The sequence below is a fragment of the Phoenix dactylifera genome, chromosome 7 (genome assembly GCF_051530095.1).
Source record: "Phoenix dactylifera cultivar Ajwa chromosome 7, Ajwa_hap1_PhDact_Kaust_v1.1, whole genome shotgun sequence".
NCBI lineage: Eukaryota > Viridiplantae > Streptophyta > Magnoliopsida > Arecales > Arecaceae > Phoenix > Phoenix dactylifera.
Window position 1 is genome coordinate 23,356,165 of NC_143196.1, and position 27,711 is coordinate 23,383,875.

Below are 27,711 nucleotides of genomic sequence, written 5' to 3' on the forward strand. Positions count from 1 at the left end.
TATAAAATACTAAAAAAAATATATGAAAATAGATAGCTATCAAGTACACTATTTTAACCATGAATCTAACAAAGATAGACAAGAAGCCTTTTCAATTTAATATAATTCTTGAATGGAAGCACATAAAAGTAATTATTCTCAATGAAGGTCATGAAACTGATTAAATAACTGAGATAATGCTTGGCAATACTGTTTACCATGTCAAGCAAGAGCCGAATAGGAAAAGGTCATCCTATGGCACTTCATGGTCAAGGTAAAGAAAAGGATTTGTCCATAAAGAAACCTCTCAATAAAAGAAAGTAGGGTCATTATGGGAAATTCACTCCATCAAATTAATAAAAGTCCCATCCCACCATCTCCCCTTCAAGTGAGTACCCAAGCAGCAACTGCAACATCACGGCACAGCAGCCATTCAACCCCCTCCCTCCTTTTCTCTCTCCACCACCCAAGAGGGGAGAAGAAACCGAGAGGAGAAAACTAAAAGAATCTCCACCCTCCAAGACATCCATCTCCAATCCCCCTATCTTTCTTCCGGATGGCCCAGCTGGATCAGGAGTAATGTGAGGGAGGGAAAACCAAGACCAAAACCAAAAAAGAGAAGGGATGAAAGGTAAGAGGGGTTTCAGGCGTCTATCAAGCCAACCAAATCCCTCCTCTCTCTCTCTCTCTCTCTCTCTCTCTCTCTCTCTCTCTCTCTCTCTCCCCCCCCTCCCACCCAAAACAAAACTTCTGTCCCCAACTTCCAAATTGCCCCTCTGCAGGCCAGGAAACTCTCCACCGATGGAGGAGGGAGGATTCGTAGCCAGCTCCTGATCCCGTTTATATGGGGCCTTTGCTTCCTTTTGATCAGCCTCCCGGGGCCTTCCATTGGCCTGGGGCCTTAGGCGACCGCCTCAGTCGCCTAAGGCTCGGGCCGGCCCTGCTTACAGGAGTACTAAAATGATAATTAAACCCTTATCAGAGTCCACAATTTTACATTTTTTATCTAGGATTGCATGAATCTTGAAGCTCCCCCTTTTATTTCTTTTTCCCTTTCCCAGTTTAGGTAAAACTCCCAACTTTATCATATCAACATGGAGCTAGAGGCCTTCTTTAGGCTCATCCTTTTGGGCCAACAATAGAGGTACAAGATTTTAGGAGGAAGGTGAATGTATAGTTATCGAGATAAAATGATAAACAATAAGGGAGAGATGGCAGGCCAAAGTAGAAGGTGATGGACATGCGGTGGTGGTGGATGATGGTGTGGATCATAGAGTTATTTAGAATAGGGTCATAGGCAAAGTTCTAGTCAAAGGCATGGCATGCATGGCACACGGAAGTCGTAGTGAAAAGAGTAGGAGGAAATAAGGTAGGTGAGGAGGGAAAGGCTAGCATCAAGGCCATGGTAGAGGGGGAAAGCATGGATTTGGAGGAGGGAGAAGAAAGTGGAAGCGATGGGGGGAGAAGTTGAGAGAATTTGTTGGATAAGGGAAGTAGAGCTTCTCTACTGGAACTAGAGTTTGCCTCTTCTTGGCCCATTCTTATGGCCATCTAATGGGTCATTGAAAAAAAGAATACACCGATAAAGAAGGCTTTTTAGAAGTAAAATTAATGATTGTGACTATGGGTTCCTCTATCCATTTATACTCCTTTTATGATGTGAATGATTGGTTATTGAAAAGAGTTTTCATTGATTTAGGATGGAGCAAGGCGTCAAACAAAGTAAAATTCCAATGAAGTTTCAAGGTAAAATGATAACAACTATTAATTATCTCATTTATTAGACTTAAGATGGATCAGGAAAGCAAAGGGAGATAATAAATTTCATAAATAACTAAATCATTATATAATCAATACTGGATTATTTTTGTTGTATCTCCAATCATCAAGAAGTACTAATTAGACCTTGAATTCACTTCTAGAGGAGGATATGGTAGTCATTAGTTGCTCCAACTTAATGGTGCTCCTTGGTGCCATTCAAGGCTCCTAGCATATGCTAACCAATAAAATTGATCCACATCTTGTCATATATCCAAGTCTCACTTCCATTTACTACTTCAACTTCTGTTTTTTTTTTCTTGAGAAAAAACTACTTCAGCTCCATCAATTAGTAACTTTATTTTACAATCTTAAATTGATACCATTAGGTCATTTTATATGCAACTTTATGCTGGAAAGTGGAAAGTATGATGTTTTGTTTTAACCTTTGACCTTCTCATTCAGTAAAACAATCCATTGGAGAATTTTTAAAATACTAATCTAATCAATAATTTCTCTCTGAATCCACATATTTTGGATAAAAAAGATATAATAATTACTCATCACATTGCTTTCTTTTTCTTTTAATCTAGTTTCCGGCAAATACCTAATCAAAAGAACCTTCAGTAATGAACTAATGTTACCTAGGCTTGAAAGGCCCAGTCAAGTACAGGCCGGCCCAGCTCTCCAATCCCCAATTAATTATCTTCCATTTCATATAATATATTTTTAATTAATTTAAGTCGGAACAGGTGGGACGACGCGTAACCCGGAGAGAGCCGAGCCCAAGAGGAGGCCGACATCAACGTGGATTCGGTCAACCTCATGCTTCCACCCTCGAGCTCTCATCCACGGTCAAGAACTGTTCCACCATCTCGATCCAACGGCCCATATCCCTCCTCGTCTGGAAGCCGCCCCTCATATATCCCCACCCCTGCCCATAACCCTCGTCCCTCTCTCTCTCTCGCCCCTCGGCCGAGTTCTCGCCTCTTCGCCACGCCTTTCCTCCGGCGACGAATCCCTGCGGCGAAACAGCAGCGACGATGCAGCAGGCGGCAGGAGGCGCTGATTCCCAGCAGCAGCAGCAGCAGCAATGGGTGGCGATGCAGTACCCGCCGGCGGCGGCCATGGTGATGCCGCATCAGATGGTGGCGGCGGTGCCGCCGCCACCGCCTCCGCAGTACTCGCAGCACTTTTTGTCGTACCACCAGCCGCCTCCGCCGCAGCACCACCAGCACCAGGCCGGGGCGGCGGGGGGGGAGGAGAACAAGACGATCTGGGTGGGGGACCTGCACTACTGGATGGAAGAGAACTACCTCCACAGCTGCTTCGGCCACACCGGCGAGGTTAGGGTTTTCCTTCCCTTCCTTTCTTTTTTTCTCGATATGCCTTTGCTTAGATCTTATCGAGATTTGCGCTCAATGAGTGGAATAGAGAAAAAATATGTTTTTGTTTTTTAATATCAACCTGAATAGAACTAAGGATTTCGTAAAGAAAGGATTGTAGTTGTTTAAAATCTTGTAAGACGCTTGTTTAAGAGTTTGCTTTAAAATTGTTAGTTGAGGAATACAGATCTTAAAAAATGTTGGTGAGTGTTTGTTTAATTTGCAAGATTATCGATTGTAGATCTAAAAAAATTAAATCTTTATTCATATTTTATGAAAAGATGCAAATTGGGAATGTAAAAGTGGCCCTTTTTATAAGTAAACCATCGGAAAGTCGGGTTTAGAATGCATAAGACATATATGGGATACAATGACTATAGTACAATTGAAATTTAGACAGGATTTTGACCGCTAACTGGCTGTTGTGGTGAAAGATTGGTGGCAAGAAAGTGCGTCTCTGCATTTAGTTTGTATTAGAGCTCTTATTATTTCATCAGTTTGAACTCTTTTCTTAGATATGGGCTGATGATGTGATAAATTGTGGAATAATGATTAGCCCTTTTTCTTTGTTGCGTCTATCTTCGTCCAGTCTATTGAAATTAAAATCATGTTTATAATTGCTTTCAGTTTTCTTTTTCTTTTTATTTCTTTTAGACAGTAGTATTCATTAGACTTCTAAAATTGTTTGAAGTTCAAATTGATCTAAGTTGAGCTGAGACTTGTGCATGCCACCACTTGGCCTTATATCTTTCTTAAAAGTCATGTTGTCTTATGCCATTGTACATGATAGAGTTGTCTAGTGGGTTAAATTCAAACCAATCTAAGCTATTGTAATATTTACGCGTTATATGGCCCATGACCAAATTAGTGATCTCTAAGTGTATATATATATATCCTTTGCATGCTCTGTAGAGTCCAATTTGCTCTATAAGGTATTTTCCTTTCACATGTTTTCTCCACCTTTTCATTGCATCCTGCCATTGTTAGGCCTCAATCTTTTGTGGCTTGTTTACTTGTTACAGAATTATGCAGAAGGTAACATCAGTGATAACTCAACTGCAGTTAAAACGAATACCTAAGACAATCTAAGATTCGTTCTATTCACTGTTTGATTCTTATGCCTATATATCTTGTAGTTCTTACTTCATTATTCAACATATTAGTCAACCTACATTAGATTTAATTTTTTTATTCTTTATAGGATACTGATTTTCTTGAAGAAAGATGGTTGCTGCGTTAGATGGGGTACCGATACCATCACTTTGTTGTGCCTTTAAGTCTCTACACTCATTGATTTATTAGTTAAATAAGTCATCTGAATCCTTTGTTAAATTTAATATATTGCCTTGGTTTTGAGTTTTCAATCACTTCTGACTTTTGACTGAAAAATACAGGCAAGATATGATAGTTTCATGTAATTTAATGAAATAATGCTGTGTGAATAGAGGTTGTTATCCTAACTTCTATGTACATGTGATTTGATCTTGATGGATAGTGCTTGCTTCAATATTTAAAGCACAAAACAACATGTTTCGCAATTCTAGATTGAGTAGGCTTAATGCACTCTTTAGCATATCGAGAGGCTTTGAAGCTTCACTTACCTGTTCATTATAATTCCAAGTGCATATGCATTTAAGCTACTATAGAAACTCATTCTTTGTTTTTTAGTTATATCTCTATGAAGTCTAAGAAATTTTGAAGCTGAGTTGTAATAATGCAGGATGGGTATTTTACTACCATGTCAGGATACATGCATTGGATAAGTATAGACCATACCAATGCTATTGATTGTTGAATTCTTGTAGTTCATTAAAATATAGCCTTGTATTATGTAAACTAAGTCCATTGTTTCATGAATCAAAGTTTTGAAGAATCTGATGCATTCCTTTACTTTTTGTTACCTTTCCTGTACAAGAATTAGCAAAAAAAAAATTATAAGAAACATTCTTGTCTATAACTAAGGTCCTAGACCTGCTAAAAAACCATCCTCTTGCTTCCTTCATCGTCCTTTTCAATCATGCTGTATTTTTACAATTTGTGTCAAAGTCTGTCTTTAATCAATAATTGCATTATCTATTATTTTATAATTTACTAGATCCTTTACCATATATTTCTTATAAATGTTGCAACCAACTGATAATTTGTAACTTTTTTTATGTATTTTGTATAAATATTCACATTCTATTTTTTTTTAGATGTCTTTGCCATCCTTGCTTTTGATTTGAGTTCTCTTTCACATCTGCTTTGGAGGGGAAACCCGCTTAGGTCCACTATAGTAATGAGACATGGATGGTTGAGGATGCATACAGATTGATATTGATGTTCCATGTCTTCCATGAAACATGTATCATTGTTGTTTAATTATGTCACTATGTCACCATCTTCATTTTAATGTCATAGTTCAATGCGATATTGTTCACTGTTATATTTTAATAAGAAATGTACTAACAGTTAATCTTTAATTATTTAATTTGCTATAGGTTAATACATTTATTCACATGGAGATATATAGTTGTATGCAACAAAACATATTAATTAGATTTGCAGAAAGCGTCTTGTCCAAATAAATGCTGGCAGTGAACTGCTAGCAATGCAGCATAGACCTCATTGAAATATTCAAATTCCAGTTTATATACTACAAGGCAGTTAAGTTTTGAATGCCTTGATACCAATCAGTTATATGTGGTCAAGGGCTGATATCATGCATTGCATGAATCTATATGATTTCCTGGCCCTATGGTTAGCTTTCTGGAATGTTGATGGAGCATGTTCTTGAATTGGTGCATTCAAAGGTTCAAAATATAACAGTGTTACAAAAGAATTAGACCCCATAATCCAAATTATGGATTTGCTAGGTCCCTTAGTACTATTATTTATAAAATAGCTTTTCCCCCTTCTATTTTACTATTTAATGGCTCAATCATATATTGTTAAAGAAATAATTGCTTCTTGACAATTTTGAACAGACATCCAAGTACTTCAAGAGTGTTTAATAGATGAAAATAAGATTTATGATCTGAATTGATGCCTTCTCCATCACAATTAATTTGAAGAGACATCTGAAATAGCTAGTTGATGACTTCTGCCTCATTGGAGTATCCAAGAGCGTCAAAGTCCAGATTTGTTGAATGATAAGGGCGTTTTACTTAAACCTCAAGTTCCTATTGGATTTTAGGAAGATCTGTTTTGTTTTACAAGCCTTTGTTTTTGAAATGTTTTCTTTCACCAGCACTGTTCATGCTACAGCATTTTAAATAATGAAAAGTTACTTGGTGAGGATTTCTTTCCTCTTAATATCCATATCAGGAGTCAGATTCTAAAAGAATATGTGACTAGTTAAATGTAGACTAGATAAGCTTAGATTTTGTTTTTTGCCTAAAGGACTCACCTGACCATGCTTTGGGGCCATAAAACTAATCTTTCTAAAAGCCCTATAATTAACCTAGTAATGAATGTCCATGAGTTACTAACTGAAAAGAAGTGAAGGTTTTTTTTTGTTTGGATTCTGCTGTTCCTAGCATAGTACTGGCTTTACAATCTTTTCCCAAGCATCTGGTCATTCTTGCTGCCTTCCATTCCCAACTTTGGTTTCCACCAAGCCAACCAAATCTGCTTGGTCGTTTTCTCTCTCATGTCTTTCTTCCCTTTATCTCTAATATTTCTCCTGTCATATATATATATATACATATATACAAACATACATACATACATGTATATATATACACACACATATACATACTCTCTTGACATTTTTATTTCACATTTTGTTTGTCGTAATTTTATTTCTCTCTGCTGTATCTAATCACTTATATGATCTTAGTACTAAATTACTAAATATTGATGTCTGATTTATCTTTGGGTTAAAAGTCTTGTGCGTTATTATTTCTTCCCTTAGGTAATCTGCCCATAACTTTTATTTTTGCTGGTTTACTGTACCATAATATAAAATCTGCAGTTGCCGCTCAGAAACTGTCAACCTAAAATATAGCCTTTAAATTTGTACCCTGAAGTATCTAACACATTAAAATCTGTAGTTTAGTACTGTTCAAAACTGCATATTTCTCTTGCTGCCATCTATGATTTAATTTAGGGTTAACTAGGAACTAATAAACGGATAACCAAGTGCTTGCTTGGATGGTATTAACTCTTGCCACTTGGCAAGGAAGAAAAGAAGTAAATGAACAAAAGCAAGAAAAAAAGAAGATAAAGAAAGAGCAAAGAAGAATGGTAGAAGGGAAAGGAAAATAAGGATAAATCAGAAAAGGAAAAGGAGGAAAAGGCACAAGAAGATTTTATGGGGAACCCATCCATGGCAAAAAAACATTGGTAATTCTAAAAAACTTTGTGTCCGTACCTCTTTTACATGCATATTTGAAGACCCCAAATGTGACAATGGTGACAATCTTAATGAAGTTATTCGACGAAATGAAAGGTAGGCACTACTATTTCATACGAAGAAGAGGAGCAGGGAGTTGTCTCTTTTTCAACAGGGTAGGAAGAACAGGAGGCTTCCCCAACTCAATGTAACAATTATATTTTCTAAATCAATTTTGATATGGGGATCCCTATCTTTATCTCTATCCACGGAGATACCTATCTATATAGAGAGAGATCTAAACATAGCTAACCTGATACGAAACAGAAACTCTTTATACTATCGTTTCACTTGAAACAGAAATCTGTGATAGTTAAAATTATACAAGGAATCCCAAGTAACTATGACTGTCATCATGCTAAATCTCTATACTTCAATAAATCCAAATTTACTTAAAAGAATTAAATAAGTTCCTAAAACATCTTACTTCTATCAGTTTGCATCAAATCTAACTGGCTATATGATATATTACTATACTTAGGATATTGTGTGGTAATGTTTCCATGTTGGATATCTCAGAGTTTATAAGAATCTTTTGGATGACTTGACATAACTATTTGCATCACATGTCCTTGTGTCATTATTTATTTTTTCTATGGATAATAATTTTATGTTCCAAGTGAAATTTCTTGTTAAATTTAATACATCATACTGGATTTTATCTAACTATAGATGTTTTCTTAATACTGAATTCTTGTAGGTGTTTTGATCTCTACATCTAGGTTCAATAGTTACTAGCATAAAAGTTTTATTATAAATTCAAAGAGGAAAATAGTGGGTAGACAAGAGGGCCACTTCTGTTATTTAGTAGGTTGCAATCTCCAAAACCTAGTACCTTCCTAAACCAATTGAATTTAACTTTAGCAATTGCAGATTGTGGTGTTTTGGACTTCCTCAGCCTCATCCGCTCCAAAATACTGTCAACCAATACTTCACCAGAGCATTAAAATCTAGCAATCATAGAAATTTGAGTAACTATTATCTATATATGCTTCCCCATAGAATTAATCAGCCAAGCCTAGACTCTTGTGCACACCTCCTATAATGTCCTTTTATACTCTCACGTGCAATAAATGTATCTATCAAACCCTATTCATCTCATCTTTAGAACCCAATTTGTTTGCCTTTTCTGTACCCAATTTGCCCTCGCAAGTCCACAACAAGTGTGCAACAACACTACAGATGCTAGTTGATCATTAAGTCTTCTCCATGGCATGTTAGCTTGAGGATTGCAACTAAACTTATTGTTGCCCAAGAAGACAACCCAAGAGGGGGGGGGGTGAATTGGGTTTTAAGTAACTATTACAAATAAAAACTTAATGAGTAACTAATTAAACTTTATTGCAAGCGGATTAATTAGTTTACTAGATGTAGTGAATGAAGGGGATGGGAGAGACAATGAATCAATCACAAACACAAGTGTTTTTATAGTGGTTCGGAGCTAATCCTTGCTCTTACGTCCACTCCCCAAGCTTCACTTGGGAGTTCACTATAATCCCTCGGATTACAGCCGGTTGTTTTACAAGTTCACAACCCAACTTGTTGTTTTACGAGATCACAACGAACTCGGTCGGTTTTTCCAGGCTCACTGACTAAAACCACCCGATTGTTTTTCCGGGATCACAATCGAACCCTTACACTGTTGGTTTTACCCTTGGCTCACCAACTAACCTTAACACGCTTGATTCAATCCCCTGATTGAATCAAGTAAGAGAAACAGTTTGGAAAGAGTACAAGGATAGCTTCTTAAAAAGCAAATATGACAAATATGAATAGAATAGAATTAGAAGCCCTCAAACAGTTTTTGGAAAGGGAAGAAGGGGCTTCTCGAACTCTGAGACTCCTCTTGGAGTGTGTTGAAGATTTGCTGTCAGATGGGGAGCCTTGAATGCGAGGGAAGAGTTCGTAGGATGGAGTTGAATGCACTTCTTTCTTCTTTCTCTTGTATTTACTCTTGAGAGGCTTTGGTAGGTGGAAATCACTTTTGCTTTGAATGGAATCTCTCTCTTGATGTCTATTACTGTTTACTTTGGCTATTTAAACAGTCTCCTTTGAAAACTAGCCGTTAGACACAACTTTAGAGCCGTTCTGCACAATCTGCAACTCCTGACAAAGTGTCCGTTGGGATCAGAGTCGACTCGTTCGATTTGGAGTCGACTCGGCTGTTGTTGGAGTCGACTCATGCTTTACTGGAGACGACTCGCCCACTGTTCAGGATTTGAATTAAAGTGCTGTCCCGTTCTGGAGTCGACTCGGCCAAACTTGGAGTCGACTCGCCAGTATCCGGAGATGACTCGGCCCTCTGGAGACGACTCGTTCTCAGGATTCCAGAGATCTTTCTGTCAGGTTTACTCCCTCGAGTCGACTCGGATTCTCTTGGAGTTGACTCGGCTCTCAGAGACCGAAAAACTGGTCTTCTGTCTTTGGAGTTGAACTGCCTCGGAGTCGACTCGGATTGTCTTGGAGTCGACTCGGCTCTCAGAGCCCGAAATTGGTTCTCTGTCTTTTAGTCTTGCTTTCCTCTGAGAGTCGACTCTTGCTTGTTTAGGAGTCGACTCCCCAACCGTTGGAGTCGACTCGAATTCTTCTGGAGTCGACTCGGTAACAGGATTCAGAAACCACTTCTCTGTCTCTCTGTCTGTTACTCCTTGGAGTCGACTCGGAACTATCGGGGGTCGACTCGGCAATCATCGGAGTCGACTCGAATTCTTCAGGAGTCGACTCGGTGACAGGGTCTGAGATTCATCTTTCTGTCCTGCTGTCTGTTCTCAGTCGGAGTCGACTCGCAGTGTGCCGGAGTCGACTCGAGCCTGTGCCAGAACGTCTGAAACACTTGGAGTCGACTCGAAATCCTCCGGAGTCGACTCGAGTTTCAGCCTTTGACTTAAGTTGATTTCCACATGCACTCAAAAGAGGATTCTTACAAATTTTGCCTGATATACTGGATTGAATTTATTAGTATAACATAAAATATACTCAAATGCTTTGGTCTCATCAAAATCAAATTGGGGTATTATCAATCACTCCACACTTATGCTATGAATTTACAGTATCAATATCTTATTATGTCCCATTATTTTCTGCAATAAATCAATCTGAAAAACTACATCACCAAATTATGTGTTCCTCTTGGGTTACCAAACTTTGTTGCAAAGTGATCAACAATTTCGTTACAATATATATCATAAGGTAAGCAACCGCCCCCATTGATTTATTTTATATTGTAATTGTAATCAAGGAGGCCATAGAAGATTACATTCTTAAACAAGTCACTAAATTGATAGAGAATAATGAGATTAAAATTTAATTTTAATGTTGTCTTTATAAAATAGGAATTTATCATCATGTTGAAAATTGGGAGTGGACTACATCTATCCATCGGAGAGCCATAAATAATGTTTACCCTTTTGAAGGGATGCTGGTGTGTAATCATCATGAAATATTGAACTTCCTAAATAGCTTAAAATCAAGATCCAAGAAAATCTTCACCTTTATCCATAACAAAAGAAAAGAAATAAGCTTCATAATATAACTGGATTGTCGGTGGAGCGAAAAGCTTATAATTTTACTTTTTTCTATATTTTCAAAATTATATCAACATTATTTCTTGGGAAGTCTTTGTGGGTCAATTTGGTTGCTTAAGGCTTAAAGTTAAGGCCTATGGTTTTATCTAAGCAGGCGAAATCTTATATTTCTTTTTTTCAATTAACTTATTATTTCTGTTGGGTAATGAGCCCCACGTCCTTGTGAGTGCACTTAGATCTTTCTTTTAATAATATTTAGATAGATCAGGATCTTTTTCTTAATTACGGATGGATATGATCATGTTGATTGGCCACAAAACCTTTCACAGTTCATTATTTTTTATATTAATTTCTTGATTGTATGTTGTGAATAGAAGTTTTAGTTTCTTTTGTCACAATGCATTATCTTCCTTACTTTGATTATGGGCTCAAAGACAACTCTTTTCTTTGTTTCCTTTTCTTTTTCAAATCGAATTTCAATTTGCATTAGATCGTTGTAGATCAGATTTAAATATCAGTTTTACACTTCCTAAAAAAATTCACAACACTAGTCTAAAAAAAAATTTCAGTAATATATAGAGATTGCATTTGTCTTTCTATTTCATAATTCATAAGTAATCTATTGAGAAATAGCATCATACATCATCCTAAATATTTATTCTATTTTTTCTAACATGTATATTTGCACATTTGAAGTTACAAACTTAGCTCACATTCATTTGCATCTATACATTTTAGATGTTAGACATGTGTTCTTGGTACTCTGGAAGCTCATATGCTATCAAATCTGTGGGTGGCTTGTACACAACTATTATAGACAAGTCGATTAAAAAAAAATCCAAGGATATATTCTGAACTTTTGAAATGATCGCATGCTTTATATTTTGTACAAGTATTGCTTGTACCAAGGTTTGCTATACTGGTGTGTACCGCCCCAGACCAGTGTATCGTATCTTACTAGTATTGAACCGAGACTCAATACAGGGCAAGATCCGCCAAACCAGTACCATGACTCGTACTAATCGGTGGCTGGTTCGGTTCGGTATCGTACCGGTTCAGTACCATACCGAAACTGGCACGCCATTTTTTTCCAATGTTTTTTTGATTTAATTTATTGGTAATCAATTCTTTTAACTTTTTTTATGATTTTTAAGTATAATTTAATGTTTCTTGATTTTTTTTTGATGTTTTTTTGATCTCGATATAACCTAAATGATTCATTTTGATGCTTTTGAGTGATGCAAAATATAAAATAATTAGTGAAATATTGCATGCTACAAGAAGTAGTATGCAATATCTTAAAATGAATTAGTGAGATACAAAATATAAAATGATACAATCAATTACATATATTTAAAATGCAACATACATACTGCTATTTAAAATCTTGTCGAGTGGCGATGCCTCTTGTAAAAATTTAGATCGTTAGCATAATTAAGAGGCACATCAACATATTCCTCTAATCAAGCGGCAACGTACGCTCATTCCATAAGGAACGTGCTGTGGGTTCAACCATTCTCGGATCTCTCATTGAAGCACTGGCTTTGAGAGGTGTCCTCTGGTTGATAATACTGGTGTGGAGGGGCCATCCAAATATGCCGACAGAAAAATTCAACTCGTAAGATGCTCCGGACTGCGTAGGATAGTAGCCACCGGAAGACGATGCTTCAGATGCATAATTTAAATATATGTATCCGTATGGGTCGGAAGCTGCTTGTGGCTATGGATAATAGAATTCAGTATACAACTCGGAATCCGATATGTCTATAAATTCTATTCTACGTGCGAAGTCATCTGCAGTTGCATCGTATCCTTCTGAATAACCTCAAGAAGTTTATCTCTTATATACAATCGTATCTTTGTGGGCTTTATCAGATCGTGCACTGAGGTCTTTATCATATATAACATGTGTAAAGTGAGACTCACTGATGAATCAAAGACCATCCTGCGACTGTCTCATAAATGGTGGTCTCATATCTACTTTTTCTCTGGCCAACATATCTATGACTACCAGAATTGTCATCGCCGCTGCTCTTGGTCTTTGAATTTGAGTGAATTGACTCCGCACTTTTTTATCGGGGCTGCAACTGCCTTTTTTTTTTGCTTTTTTGTTGCACTGAGCAGCTAACTGCTTATTCTTCGTGCCCCTTTTTCCCTGGCTACGTTGGGTGGATGGATGTCGCTCTCCTGACTGAGTCGACTTGGTAGAATGGTGGCCTCGTCTAAGCAACTCTCGATCATATCTATGAGAGGATGTCTCAGACAAGGAGTTATGTGATGATCGGCTTTCCGGTGACCCTTGTGGTTGTGGCTGATTAACTGGAAGGATGCATAAAATATTGCAATTTACCCATTGCCCTGCATCGACCTTAGCTTTGTTGCCTATGAAATTGGCCGATCGTGGGGGCAATTTTGGCTCATCAAGCTCTGCCTCTTGCTGCTGGCTCACAAGCTATCAGATCATAGGATCATTATCATCGTTAACGAAAGCATTATGAATTGGATTCATAGATTTTAGCTCCACTTCCTTCTGAATGAACTTTAGCCTCAACCTCAGATTTTGGTGAACATATACAAGGTCATTGAGGTGCTTCCATGTCAAATGGTTTCTTTGTTTGCTGTAGATGAGGGTGAAGGTGGACCAGTTGTGCTCATAGCCACTTGAAGAGACCATTTGGGAGAGGATTCAGATAGCTAGCCGTTTAAGATTTCTCGCGGACAAACCAAAATGAATCCTCTATTCAGCTGCAAAAATATTGATAATAATTATATATAAGATAGTATCATATTAGTAACCATCTAACGCCAGATAATAGTTATCGTTAATATGTAATATATTTAGATTCATACTTTTCTTACTTACGATAGCTGCTGAGACTTCCTAAATATTTTCATCTGTGAAAAAGAACCTTGTAATATATTAATCATTGAAGATACGAGTTAACTTACGCATGTTACTTAAGTTAATTAATCTCTTCTAAATATAAGGCCATGACTTCTGGATTAGGCTCCATCTTGTAAATCATATTGCGCAGAGATATTTGTCATCTATATCGATTTCATGTACGATGTACTGGAACTTCGGATTTAGGTAGTAAGCTGCAGATAGATCTCGTAATTATTTTAGTAAAATTGTATAAGTATAGGAGCAATCCAAATTTTAATATTTTTGCGTACTTGGTTGATGCAACGCCTTACCCATCTGGTAGTCCCACTATCGCTTAATGATGTCGATGTACTTCTAGGCATGCGTCGAGTCTGTCTTCCTAATCTAATTGTTTGTCCTCTCCATCATATGATACAAGAAGACCATCTAGGGATATCTTCTGCTATCCAGGCTTGAAGCACTTCGTGTAATGGCTTGATAGCCTTCACTATTTTTTCGACCCATTGCCAGAATGTCTGTCTCGTCACCAAGTCCTCCACAATGCTTCTCTCAATGTTAGCCATCGCAAATCTATTTTTTTGCCACTTGATACAGACAAGCATCTCTTTTCCTCTCAATGAGGCTATTAAGTGCAACGTAGTTAGTAGCAAATCGTGTCACACTTGGTCTCAATATCTTTTCTCCTGCATACCTTCTTATCAGTGATAGGATCTATGTATGGTTATAAATATATATCGTGATGGTTTGCAGCCCATATCTTTCCTCAATATCTCCCCAATGACCTTATATTGCGGCCCATGATCAGTGATGACCTGTACGATATTCTTCTCTTCTACCTGATGAATCACTTCCTTCATCAATCTGAGGATGTACATGGCATCATGCACCTGATTGGAAGAATCAACCGGCTTCTTAAAGAAAGTCTTTTATCACAGTATGTCAAGAAGTTGATGATGCTTCGCCTGGTAGGACCGGTTGAACTATCACACATCACCGTCAGTCTATATGTGGTTCACTTGCTCTTGTATGAGAAAATCTACTTCTTTAGCTTATTCTTATTATTATCAAGAAGCTTACCATAGATGTTCTTCGGGATCGGCAGTTTATATGGAGGAAATAATAGACCTATAGTATGTGTTGTCTGTTGCATTCGCTGGGATGTGGCTAAAGTGGTATCAGAATTCAATAGCTCCCACATATTCTTCTTATAGTTCTTTAGTATTGTGTCAACCCTCTGCTGCTTTGAATCATTGCTGGGAAAGACATAGGGATCTAAATCATGGTTGGTGGCTCCTAATAGAATTTTTTTGGAGGATTTTTTTTCTGCCACCAAAAACTTTCAGTATAGATGCAATACAACCACCGCCTCTACTGACGGCCTCCTTAACTAAAGAGGCCTTCCTAAACTTTGGATCTGTGCTGCTGGTCACAGAATCGGAGCCTGACTTGTAATGTGAGGGCCTAAATCGAGCCTTATACCTAGTCACCTTATCCTGCTATCATTGATCATTCGGGCTTGCCTAAATGGCAGCTTGGATCTATGCCTCCTCATCATCTGGAGCGGATGCCTCTTACTCTGGAGTGATAGAAAGGTGCCTCTACTGCTCAGTAGTTCACCTTTATTTTCTTCCTAGAAATTCTTTCCTTCGTTGTTTTGAAATCAGGGAATGCTTCTTCATTAGATGTCAGACCTCTTGTGGGCATTTTCGGCACATAGATATATCAAGATAACCATTAGCTAGGTGCTGCTTCAATCTAGTTGCTTTTTTCTTGGTGTTGCATCAGTTATACCTTTAGTGGAGACAACCCGAGAGCATTTGCCCATGATCTCAATCAATGTCACGCTCCAAGTTCTTTTTTCTCGATGGTTTTATTCCTGCAGGTTTATCAGGTACGCCAGTTTATTAATTATTTAAAAATAACAAAATTTTGTTATAATGAAAAAATATTTTCTATCTCAGAAAATATATTTGACTTATCTAATAAATATTTTTGATTTATTTATATTTTTTAATAATTTTTAAATTTAAAATATATTTAAATATCATAAATTTAGAAAAATATATTTTTTACTTCAAAAATTACTTTTGAAATATGTAATGTGTACTACTAATTTTTTTATAATTTTTTGTATTAATTATATATTTTAATTATTTTTTTAAATATAAATATTTTAGAAAATTAATTTGAGCTCAGCTCCATAGTAGAACCCTACCATAGATTCTACATTTATATTTCGAAGTCCGTGGGCATGTATCAAAGACTATTTATTTCTTTTTTTTAATTTAGGTCCGGGCTAATGTATGCATGATCGCGTTAAAACTTGAATAAATCAACACCAAATTTAGCTAGAGATTAGTTTGCATTCTTCTAAATAAGCTTCTAATTTTACAGTCATTTTTTGAGTTTTATTTTTTTTAAAATTTTTAATTGAAATATATATTTTTAATTTAAAAAATTATATATAATCTGACAATTAAAAATTTAAGTGGTTTGTGTAGATCATCCATATATCTACAACATATTATGAAATCTTGCCAAAATCGAAACTCTTTACATGATCTCTCCTTATTTTGGAAATTTTGAGGCATTGTTTAGTGTTGAAAAAAAGAGGAGGAAATGAGATAGGGGAGGAAAAGCATATCTTATTTTGGGCTAGATCCTCCTTGAGTGTCTTGAATCGTCGTGTTTTTTTTTTTTTTTTCCGAGGGGGGGTGAAGAAAATTTGAGTGAAGGTCTGAGAAGGCTTAGGACCGGTTTGGATTGGTTCTGTGCGATTCAGGGCCGGTTCCGACCAGTTTGAGGTCGGCTTCGACTCCCACAACCGCATTGACTCGGTTCCGTGCCAGGTCGGCTCGGTACGCCGGAACCGGATGAAGCCGACCCGACATGGAAACGGGCGGTTCGGTAGACCATGATACAGGGGGCATATTGAGTCTTGTATGCCAAACCGATTCTCGTATTGAGTGTGTTGATACTGTACTTGTGTTATACTAGTATAGGATCTGATACTGAGATGGCGAACCTTTGCTTATACCATATGAAGCTGTGAACTTGCAATGCTATTAGAAGCTCATATACTATGATCTACCTTGATTTCTACACTTGATATGACGTAGAATATACAGTTTGTTTTATTGTTATGTTAAATCCTCAATTAGGCCCTTAAAAATCTACATGGAAAAAGGAAAAATAATGGGAAAGATTTATTTGTGGTCCTTAACAGAAACAAGGCTGCCAGGAGTGGTCAGGCAATGGCATGAGAAATTAAATATTGGCATATTATATTATACCTTGCATACTGTCAGCAATCTGCACTAGTACAAGCTAATGCACAATGTTGCAGGCCAATGTACAAGATACAGTGGCATGCACTGTTATGTATCAATAACCTACTGCTATAATAGTGTCAGACACTTTGAATGTTTTTGTCCTTCTGGGCATTAATATTGGACTAAAGTAGGTGCTGTCTGAAGAGACTGGAAAATCTGAACCTCAATAAAGGATTTGGGGTTTGTCTGGTATATGTTTAGTGCATAAAGATCAGGCTCTTGTGCATCGGGATGACTTTTTATGCCTATTCCAAATTTCGGAATTTATGAGAATTTCTTTATACAATTTCAATGGAAGGTTTGTTCTGCCATCCTCAGTTGCGCAATGGGATAGATATGTATATAGAAGTTAAAAATGGAAACTAAAATAGGAATATATGATCTTTAAGGCCTACTAGGATAAAGGAGTATAAGCAGGAAGGAGTATGATAGAATTTAAGGTGAAAGGAATGCTTTAGTGTCTTATGCAGTGGAATAGAGGAGTTTTGATGATTGATTTGATATAAAAACTAAAAGAGGCAGGAAGCATATGGAGTGAGGATTATTTTCAGGGTTTGTGGTCCTAAATCTTAGGGTAGAAAACTTTATTATATCTTGCTCATAATAATTCAAGAGATCACCAACCTTTTTTTTAATAAAAAGAGTGGGAGAGTCTAGCTGTTCATAAAAGACCTTTCTTTGAAATTACAAATTTGGATTCCCAACTCCTCTCATGGTGCAAGCATGCTTAGAATTCTTAAACTAAATCCTGGTGACTTTCGAAACTTACCTCACCCAGCCTATATCCATAGGATAATGGTTTGACACTAATGATGCCCAACGTTCCTGCCCAAAGTATGACTTTAAAACTATCCCAAATAATAATCACAAAATTTAACCCAAATTAAAATAAAGAAGAAGCCAAATTGCACCTGATGGAACTTGGACTAAAACAAGGACAATTCTAATAAGTAAAACAATCCCCCTGCATCTCAAATGCAAAGCGGAATCTGTATAAAATAATATGTGCACGTATGGTAATGAGAGTCTGTATGGTAATGAGACTCTGTTTCTAAACTGGTGATCATCTTTAAGACATACATAAGCGTGCTTAATGTAGTACACCTTTTTTAGGTTATAGGTGTAGGTTTATTTATTTTTTTTCTGTGCTTGGATAAGGAACATGCACCTGGTTTGAGAACCCTGCAGATGATGAAATACACTATCTAATATTGATCAAATACGTAAACAACTCAGACAGTCTTGCTCTCATAATTAACTGCCATCCCTGTTCCTAGATCAACTTGATAAATTCAGAGCTTGCTTATCATTCTCTTCCTCTATCTCTTATGCTAAAAAAAAGGTCATGCTTTCCCTGTCTTCAATATCAAGCATCAATATTCGGTATTTTCAATTATGGAAAATAGTTTATCCTACATTCAATACTGCTGCTTTCTTGCACCTCATAGCCAGACGCTTATAGTAGTTTATGGTGATCACTTAATGACTTAATTGGTCTTGATCTTCTTGTCCAACCCATCATTCACCTTGTCAGCTATGATTTTTACCATTCGTTGATTACATGAAGTACATCTTGTTCTTATCATGTTTTCTGTAACCTCCCTTTTAAACATTCTGCAGGTGGTCTCTATTAAAGTTATCCGCAATAAACAAACTGGACAGTCAGAGGGATATGGTTTTGTAGAGTTTTATACACGTGCAGCAGCTGAAAAAGTACTTCAGAACTTTGTTGGTCATATAATGCCCAACACTGATCAGCCTTTTAGGTTAAATTGGGCATCATTTAGCATGGGTGATAGGCGTTCAGATGTTGCTTCTGACCACTCGATATTTGTAGGAGATCTAGCTGCTGATGTTACTGATGCAATGCTGCAAGAAACTTTTGCTAGTAAGTACCCATCTGTAAAAGGTGCAAAAGTTGTTATTGATGCAAATACTGGCCGTTCAAAGGGTTATGGATTTGTAAGATTTGGTAATGATAACGAGAAGACACTTGCCATGACTGAAATGAATGGTGTATACTGCTCTAGTAGGCCCATGCGCATTGGTCCTGCAACCCCCAGAAAGTCATCTGGTAGGTTTCAAGCATACCTAGTTTTGTACACTCATTTATTTTTTGAGATTTCACCTATCTAGTTAAGCACTGCTGCTTGATAGCTAATTAAAACTGTTCTTTGCATTTTATGTTGTCCATAACTCAGGTCACTCTAAAATGTTAATGTAAATCACATAATAGTTTCCTGTTGTGTCAAGTGTTAAGTGAGGTTTAAATGTTTTAGTAGTTGCAATCCCCAATTTTCCTTACTATTAGCATGATCTGGTAGCTGGCACATTAAAAAAACACTTTCTTATGTTTGATCTAATAGAGATGATCTTTTCGTTCATTCATTTAATAATTTGTTCCTTAATATCATTTTGATATCCTCTTATTGCAAAAATCTACCCATTCTAAGAGATACGACTATTTTCTATGTTGTTTTTGTTTATTGCATGTATTGTAATTATACTAGACATTGACAAAACTAGTAGAATTTGTTATAGTGTAACACACAATAAGTTGGCTTAAACAAAGTTTCCATTTGGGGGGAGGGTCACTTTGTGCTTGGGACGACATGCTACAATATGGTATGCATGACATTGTTTTTTTAATATCAGCCATCAGGATCAGGACCTGATGCTGCTGCTTCTGATTGGCAAGTGTATGTGTTGCTTTGGTGGTGGAAGGGGAACATGTCATTCCCATTATAATGCAATATTTATTACTGAAGTTTCTTTATAATTTAAGGTGATTCGAATTAGCATCTTACCATGGCATGGAATAGTCTATCCATGTAATTGTAAGAGCTCTTTATATTTGAAATGGGTGAAAAATAATACGTTTTGAATCAGTAGTCCTCAATAATAGCAATTTGACAGGTGCTGTGAGTTTTATCATTAATGATACTGTAGAATTTGCTTTATCGTGTGAACTCAGGACATCAAAATTAGGATAACTTGACATTTGTTATTGTAATCTTGGTTAATCTAAGAGTATAGACAAAGTGATTTCCAGGTTGGCCTTTTATTCTACTAGTTTTCCTTTCCTCCTGGGTGGAATAAGGCAGATATGGGCTAGTGAATACTGTTTCTATGCAACACATTTTGTGGATCTTCACATAGCAGCATTTATAAGATGCAGACCTTAGAAAGATAATTATTGTTTTATCACACAAGTTTAAGGTTGTGGTATTTTTATCATAGCACTGCTATCATTGTTTACTAGATAGCTGTCGCGCATGTTACTACGTGAATTACACAATCTTTGCTCTCGATGTTGATCTCATTCCATTCCTTGTGGTAGATGCTTGATAGTGCATTATCAAGTTATTCTTCACAAACTTGTGCTTTATCTGGCGTGTACCCTTGAGCAAAATATGCCATTAGTCTCAGGAATACATTACTGTTTCTGGCATGATCAAGCCTTAATATGTATGATAATACCATCTGTCGTGGAGCTTTTACATTGTTTTTTTTCTTATATTTCTTTCTCTCAAATTTTCTAGGTTATTATTTGATATTGTATTTTTCATGGATAGTTCTTAATACTTGATACATTTGCATATTACATTTAAAAGATATAATCTTACCATGAAAATTACCACATGATGGCAAATAAAATACTAGATTTCCTTGTTGTTTTGGAACTTTTGTTTAGGTAATTTGTAGTATAGGTTTTAGAGTACTATTTATAGTACAATTGATTGGTGCGATGATTAAAGGCTTGCGCTGACAAGTGCAATAGTGCGAGGTTCAAGTCCTGAGGCACCACTTTGCTCAAAAGAATGCCAAAGGTTAGATCAGTCCCCATTTTGCCCTTCTCAGAACACCAGATTACCAGGACAGACTGGGTAATAGCCTTATTTGAAGTAGGATTGGTATGCAAGAAATCTACTTTTGGTATAAATTGGTTTGAGAAGTGATGAAATCAGATATGATATTTGGCTGTTTTATGTGTCTTTCTGTATAGGGTTATGTGGTATCCCAATTTTGCATTTTCTTAGGAAAGTTTTGGGCATAAATATTGAGTTCTTGGTTTCCAAGAGTCCAAGTTTGGTTGCACAAGTAGTCATGTGAAGTCTATAAGGGCTCGATGAGAAGAGCATTGCACATTATGTCAGGTTTGGCCTTTCTTTTCTCTCTCAGTCTTCTTCTCTACTGTCTCTTTTTTATCTAACTTTTTTTGTCTAAACCTCTATTGATATTATCTGTTTTTTCTTTTCTAAACCTCACTTTATTATTTTTATCAATAATTATAAAATGTGTGATCAGAATTTCCACTACAGGATGACTATGGACCACCACGAATTTACAAGTTTTCTTTGGAAGCTTCTTCTTTGGACTCGTATCTCATCTAAAGACCTAAAACAGTTTTTCTTTTAACCTTATTGAATTTTCCAATTGCAAAAAAAACAAAAAACATTGCTTCTGCCCTTTATTCAGGATGAGATTTCTTGACCCAAGTCTTTGTTTGATCTCATCCCTCGGTCCACTTACATGTTGTACAGCATTCCCAATTGGTCCTACATCACCATGTCTCCTTAGTTCTGTTTAATCTACCCTCTGTTTGTTCCTGTCATATCCAAAACCAATATGTAGTGAGTAATTCTTGGATTAGAATCTTTGCAAATTGGAGAATTTATCATCCATATTTGTGTCTGGATCTTTGTAGCGATTGTGCATCTCAGCATGCCTCTTGATTTTCTCATTGACTCTGTAGTGGTTATCAGATCTTGTAGTCTGAATATATGTCTTAACAATAATTTATAGATTTTCCTTTTTAAAACTCAAGAAATCTTTATTTATATGTATATGCTTATCCTTTAGGTAAATACATACATGTACGAGATTTATAATTATCCTAGTTAATTATAATTTTTTTCTTCTATTATCCTTATTTTTCAGAAGTTGTCTATATGTTTACATAAAAAAGTACATCATGTAATAACACAGTGTATGCATTTGGGAGAAAGGTATATATAATAATACCAATATTTACCCATCAGGGCATAATTATTAAATACTTGCTGGTTTTTAACTTCCATAAGTTGGTCATTCACTATGAAGTCTAGGTATAGTTAAGTACTCGATGGACTTCAGGAAGGTTTTGGAGTTTCCCCGCTCCCAAGTCTAGTAGTACTCCTGATCATACTTTAGGTAAACACAAATGCTAAATTCTTAAAATCTATATTGCCTAATGATATGATTTTACTAATGGAAAGTGTTGCTTAAGCATCATTAGATTCATCTAAATCCCATATCTAAGGGTAACTTTCCTTGATTATATTTCTTAGAGCAGTATGGGACCTTTGGGACAAAACAAAAATCATGCTATGGACATTTGGGTCGGCAAAGGCTGACTAAAAATAAGAGCAGTATGGGGGTGGTTAAGTCGGTTCAGGCTGATTTTCCCACAAGTTGTTCCTCAGGGGGTGTTGATCACTAGTCCCTGCCCAGAACACGCAACATTTTAAGTCTTGGATTTAACATTTTAATGTGCACTAGATTATTTTTAAATTGGCCGGTATGCCAATCCATAGTGATGTTACCCTGGTTAAAGAGAGAATGTTGATCTCATTTAATTTTAAAGATATTAATTTCCATAACAGTCTTTTGCAGTAAAGTTTCTAATAGTCCTTATTCAATTATTGTGGGAACATACTATCTGTTGATAGTCACTTTTTTTTTTCTTTTTGGTGTCAGACATCTGACAGACATGAGCTCATTTGCTTAGAGAAGTTTGGAATGGAGATGCTGATGGTTTGTAATCAACTTCCAACACAGCAATGAATGAATTCCAAGGTTATCCTAAGAACCTTGGTTGCTTTCTTTCTTTTCCATCTTTCTCCACATAAAAAACTTAATTGTTTTAGGAGCATGGTGAAAACAAATGCAAGGGTATGCTTGATTTAGGGAGACTATCAGTGAAAGAGCATTTGGTAACTAGAACAAGAATGATACAAGGGATACCATTTGCATGGGCAAAGAAAATATGTAATAGGACTAAATGGTTGTTTTATGCCTATATGCTTGGTGGTTGAGTTTCATGAATGGATTCTTTTGAAGACTTGAACTGATCTCCTATAAGTATGTTACTTATTCTACCATTCACCTTAGAGTGATTTCGGATCATAGTTGATGTTGCTAGAGCAAAATCTCCAAATACAAGTTGGTGAAATGAACTCATTGTTTTAAGAAGGTTGTTTTAATATATTAATGTGTTTTATTTTCATGGCTCGCATCATTTTTTGTGAATTTCACCTTCTACCATGTCATTATGGGCATGGAGTTTGAAGAAGTTCAAAAGATATTGATCTTTTAAAGGATAGATTTCTTTTCCCAGGAAAGATTGTATTAGTTCATCCCCTTTTAGACTTCCAGCTTGCTATGTTGATAAAAACTTCTATACTGTCGTTACAGATGCTTCTATAGTCACATAATGAGACGTTGAGATTTGGATAGATATCAAAGTTTTGATAAATGGTTGTGCTGATATTCAGAAAAGAACCATCTCTTTGGATTGGGGGAGGGGATATCATTGCCAATTGTGGGCCTAGATATTTACAAGATTAAATGAACTAAATGGAAATTCTTCAAGTTAGAATGGAACAATTGGTAAGGGAGTAGATTCTTGTGTTAGAAAAGTATAGAAAGTTTGATTTTGGTAGAACTTTTTGATGGGTGTGGTAATTCTTTGACATGTTTCTGCTAATGGAGGTACTGTTTGGAATACGATATTCAGAAGGAACTTTCAGAAGGTGAATGTTGTGACTTGTGAGTTCATAAAATTCCTCTTTTTTCTTAGGAGTTTAAAATTTTTTGCCGAAAGGAATGGCGCTTGAGCTAGGAAGGGTTCTTGGAACTAGATTTTCGTATGTGTGGAGAAACAGGGCTCACACGGGTATGATTTTCTTCTATTGGTGCTGATTCATAACATGATCTTGATATGTAATTATTTATCTTATCTGTTATAATGCAAATGCTTGGAGCCTTGGAGTTGAGGCCCAACTCAAAAGCTTGAAGCCATCTGCTTCAGGATCAAGCAGGAGGGTTAGGTGATCTTGCCTATCCCAGTATGTTTATGCTTGGAGAATCAAGATGGGGGTTGGCAAGAAGGAATAAGAATTCAACCTCTAAAAGTTAGGGAAAGGTAATATGACTTGGCTGATCTCTACTTTCTAGGATTTTAAATATGCGGTCAACAAAATTACTTCCAAGCATCCTATTTAGCGAGAAACTTTGCTTATTGGATTAGAAATATTTATTATATGCCAGTAAAAAATATATAAAGCCCTTCTGCCATCATGAGTCTTATCTCACCTACAGTTTCCTGTGATTTCTCACGGGAGAGTTACGATGACTCCCAGTTATAAGGACTATTAGATTGCGCTATGGTCATAGATCAATGATCGATCAACTCAAGTGCCCCAATTAGGGAAATTTCCTTTCTCACATGCTTTGCATGTGCGAAATTCTGGTAATAGAATAATATAAGGTGCTTAAGTTTGTTCTTCCTCATACTTGCATGATGTGTTGAATTGGCTTTAGTTCAGATAAACAGATTTGACATCATTCTGATTAACACATTGGGGTTCATCTTCTAGTACTACCATGTATTCCTAGGTTTTTTATTGGTTATGACATGAACATTTTCTTTATAGCATTGAATGGCATCTCTTTGGGTGCCTTCGCTGGAAGGGAAGCTTATTCCAATGAGAGGATTTGGGGATCAAGTTGGATAGTCATCAAAGTCTATTTGAAAGTAATCTCAGGGCATGCTGATTATATTCTGGTGATCATGTATTCTGAAGGTTCAGATTTGTGATCGTTTCTTGGACTGATTGGGAGGGAGAGTGAAGGGATTATTGCGAGGGAACAAACAGGCTATCCTGTTCATCATTAGGACAGGTTATGTTAGAATCCACTTCTTAGTTTTGCTTGGCATTATATTTTGAACCCTAGACCAATTATAGCATGAGAAAATGTGATAGCCTGGAATGTTGGTTCAAGCAACAGTGAAGGCTAGAAATTTGTTAATAAGCAAAATGTTAATTTTTATCCCCTAGATTCTATGATGCAAGGAAAATATTTATTTTGTACTTTGGCATTTTGTTGCTACTGATTCTTGAGTCTGCCATTAAAGTATACGTGCTTGTTACATTGCACGTGGAGTCATGGAAGTGGTGGATGTCTTTTTCTGAACTGAACTAGCATTATCATTCTAGGTGGATCTGGAAATAGTGCATCTGGACAATCAGATGGAGATTCAACTAACACAACAGTGAGTACAAATTTTTCCCACGCTGCTTTCTGTAGTCCATATCTGTACTTTTTCCATCATTCTGATGATTCCTCTTGTAGGTTTTTGTTGGAGGACTGGACCCAAATGTCAGTGAAGATGATCTCAGGCAAGCCTTTTCTCAGTATGGTGAGATTGCCTCTGTGAAAATTCCAGTTGGAAAACAATGTGGATTTGTGCAATTTGTTCAGAGGTACAGTTCTAAGTGCTCTATTGTATACTGTGATTGCGGCAGTGCTTGCTGTAGTAACTTTTATTAGTTGCTGCACTAAATTTGTGAGGATTTTATGTGTATTGCACTTTATTGTGTTTGGTAGAAACAATGCTCAAGAAGCATTGCAGGCGTTGAATGGAACAGTTATCGGGAAGCAGCAGGTTCGTCTTTCATGGGGTCGTAACCCTGCAAACAAACAGGTATATCTAGTATAATTAAAATATTACGTTCAATACTAAACCATTTAAAGTGTCTTTTCAGCTTAGGTCACAAACCAAGCAACCAGGTCAGGTTATAGACACCCACCTATTGTTAATTTCACAGAGTTTTAGTGGACTTGGATTATGTTCATGACCCAAAATAAAGTATGGCCTTCCCAGGATGATAAACATGGGAGATATTTACTGCAGGTATTTATGCATAAAGAGAAAAAAAAGGCTTTGTGATGGATGCCCTGCTAAAAGATGAACAGAGTTAACTGAACATTTGATGATGCTCGGGTTGCCCTGCTAAGGGATGACCGATGATTTGCTTTAGAAATCTAATTGCCTGTTTTAATACCACTTCTTTTCAAGTAACATTAGGTCATATTGAATCAGATTGTGTCTTAGAATGCGTTTTATGAGGGAAAGTTAAAAGGTAATGACTGCTAATACCATCCTCGCACTGGAAATTCTATTTCTTGGTTATGTTATTCTGGTGTTTAATGGAAAAGGCATCCAAATAACACTTTCTAGCTGAAATATGAGAATGAAATTCCAGGCTTGATTGTTATTGTTATTATTATTTTTCTAATCTGTTTGTTTTGTTGTTGACAGTTAAGAGGTGATCATGGTAATCAATGGAACAATTTTTACTATGGAGCACCATTCTACAACGGATATGGGTATGCTGCGCCATTTCCAGACCCAACCATGTATGCTGCTGCTTATGGGGCTTATTCCTTCAATGGAAACCAACAACAAGTGAACTGATTTGGATATCACAATCAAAACTGGCTTAATTGCACTGAGTGACTGATAAAAGGTAGATGACTTTAGGAGAGCTAGTAGGTTGACTGGTAATGTAACATAATCCGGATTTAGCACTTCCCTAGTCACCCATTTTCATCTAAGATTTTTGCCATTCTTTTTTATAAATTTTGACTCGGTGATGAAAGTAAACTAGATTTTTTTAAGCCGTGATTATGTGCTTCAATTTTATATGTTGTTTTAAGATGCTTTATATGCACGATAACAAAATTAACTTATAAAATTAAGTTCTTGGATGGTGGTTTTGGGACAATTTTCCATTAGATTGTTGGATTCGGTAGAATTTATGAAGTTATGGCTGTCCCTGTCTAGCATCATCAGGATCCTCAGGCTTGTTTTGGATCAGCCTGTACAGCATATTGGCAGAGTTTCTCCTTGCTGTGTATGTGGGCAGTGTTTATTAAACATGGCATATACTTGGAAGTCTTTTAGAGTAATGCGCCACCGTAGTGGCATAATTGTTGCGAAAGCAGATACAGTATCATGATTTAAGTGTCACAAAACAAGTGTTGATGGACGAAATAAAGTGTCATCGGATAATTTCACATTAGACAGAACTTATAACTTTCCATCAGTGTTTGAAGAATATATAGATGTTATTATAATGTCCAAGGATACTCGGTCAATCTTTCTATTGCCAATTAGTAATGTCTCCTCCATTTATACCAATATATGTGCAATATATGCAGGATAGGCAGAAAATGATAAAAAGGTACAACACATGGAATGAGAAAATTAAAAAATAAATAAGTATTTTAATTTACTGCCATGTAATTTCAATCTTCATTCAAAATTTCATGAGCACTCCCCTTTATAGACTTGTCATTTCATGTTTAGCATTGCAAAGAGTTAAGGCTACTGTTCCTGTTTTGCATAGCTGTATCTATATTG

General features: G+C 36.5%; 1 protein-coding gene across 3 annotated transcripts; it reads left to right on the top strand.

Moving 5' to 3' along the window:
• The first annotated feature begins 374 nt into the window (after nt 1-374).
• LOC103723783 (polyadenylate-binding protein RBP47-like) lies at nt 375-27,073 on the top strand. Of its 3 annotated transcripts, none has more exons than XM_089924338.1 (7): nt 375-610; nt 762-3,083; nt 18,861-19,314; nt 25,502-25,557; nt 25,638-25,768; nt 25,893-25,989; nt 26,608-27,073. In XM_089924338.1, exons 2-7 carry the CDS (start codon nt 2,781-2,783, stop codon nt 26,761-26,763), a joined length of 1,197 nt encoding a protein of 398 aa, XP_089780464.1. In that variant the 5' UTR covers nt 375-610; nt 762-2,780; the 3' UTR covers nt 26,764-27,073. The 3 variants fall into 3 exon arrangements, with proteins under 3 accessions (XP_089780464.1, XP_008813039.3, XP_038975364.2); XM_008814817.6 differs by lacking the exon at nt 375-610 and adding an exon at nt 26,389-26,428 and having other exon boundaries at nt 2,495-3,083; nt 26,608-26,746; XM_039119436.3 differs by lacking the exons at nt 375-610; nt 26,608-27,073 and adding an exon at nt 26,200-26,382 and having other exon boundaries at nt 2,495-3,083.
• The last annotated feature ends 638 nt before the right edge of the window (nt 27,074-27,711 follow it).

Excerpts from the sequence above, each read along its gene's own strand:
- LOC103723783 (XM_089924338.1), top strand. The coding sequence starts at position 2,781 with ATGCAGCAGGCGGCAGGAGGCGCTGATTCCCAGCAGCAGCAGCAGCAG. Across the intron at positions 3,084-18,860 it reads GCTTCGGCCACACCGGCGAG|GTGGTCTCTATTAAAGTTAT; the intron begins GTTAGGGTTTTC and ends AACATTCTGCAG. Across the intron at positions 25,558-25,637 it reads GAGATTCAACTAACACAACA|GTTTTTGTTGGAGGACTGGA; the intron begins GTGAGTACAAAT and ends TTCCTCTTGTAG.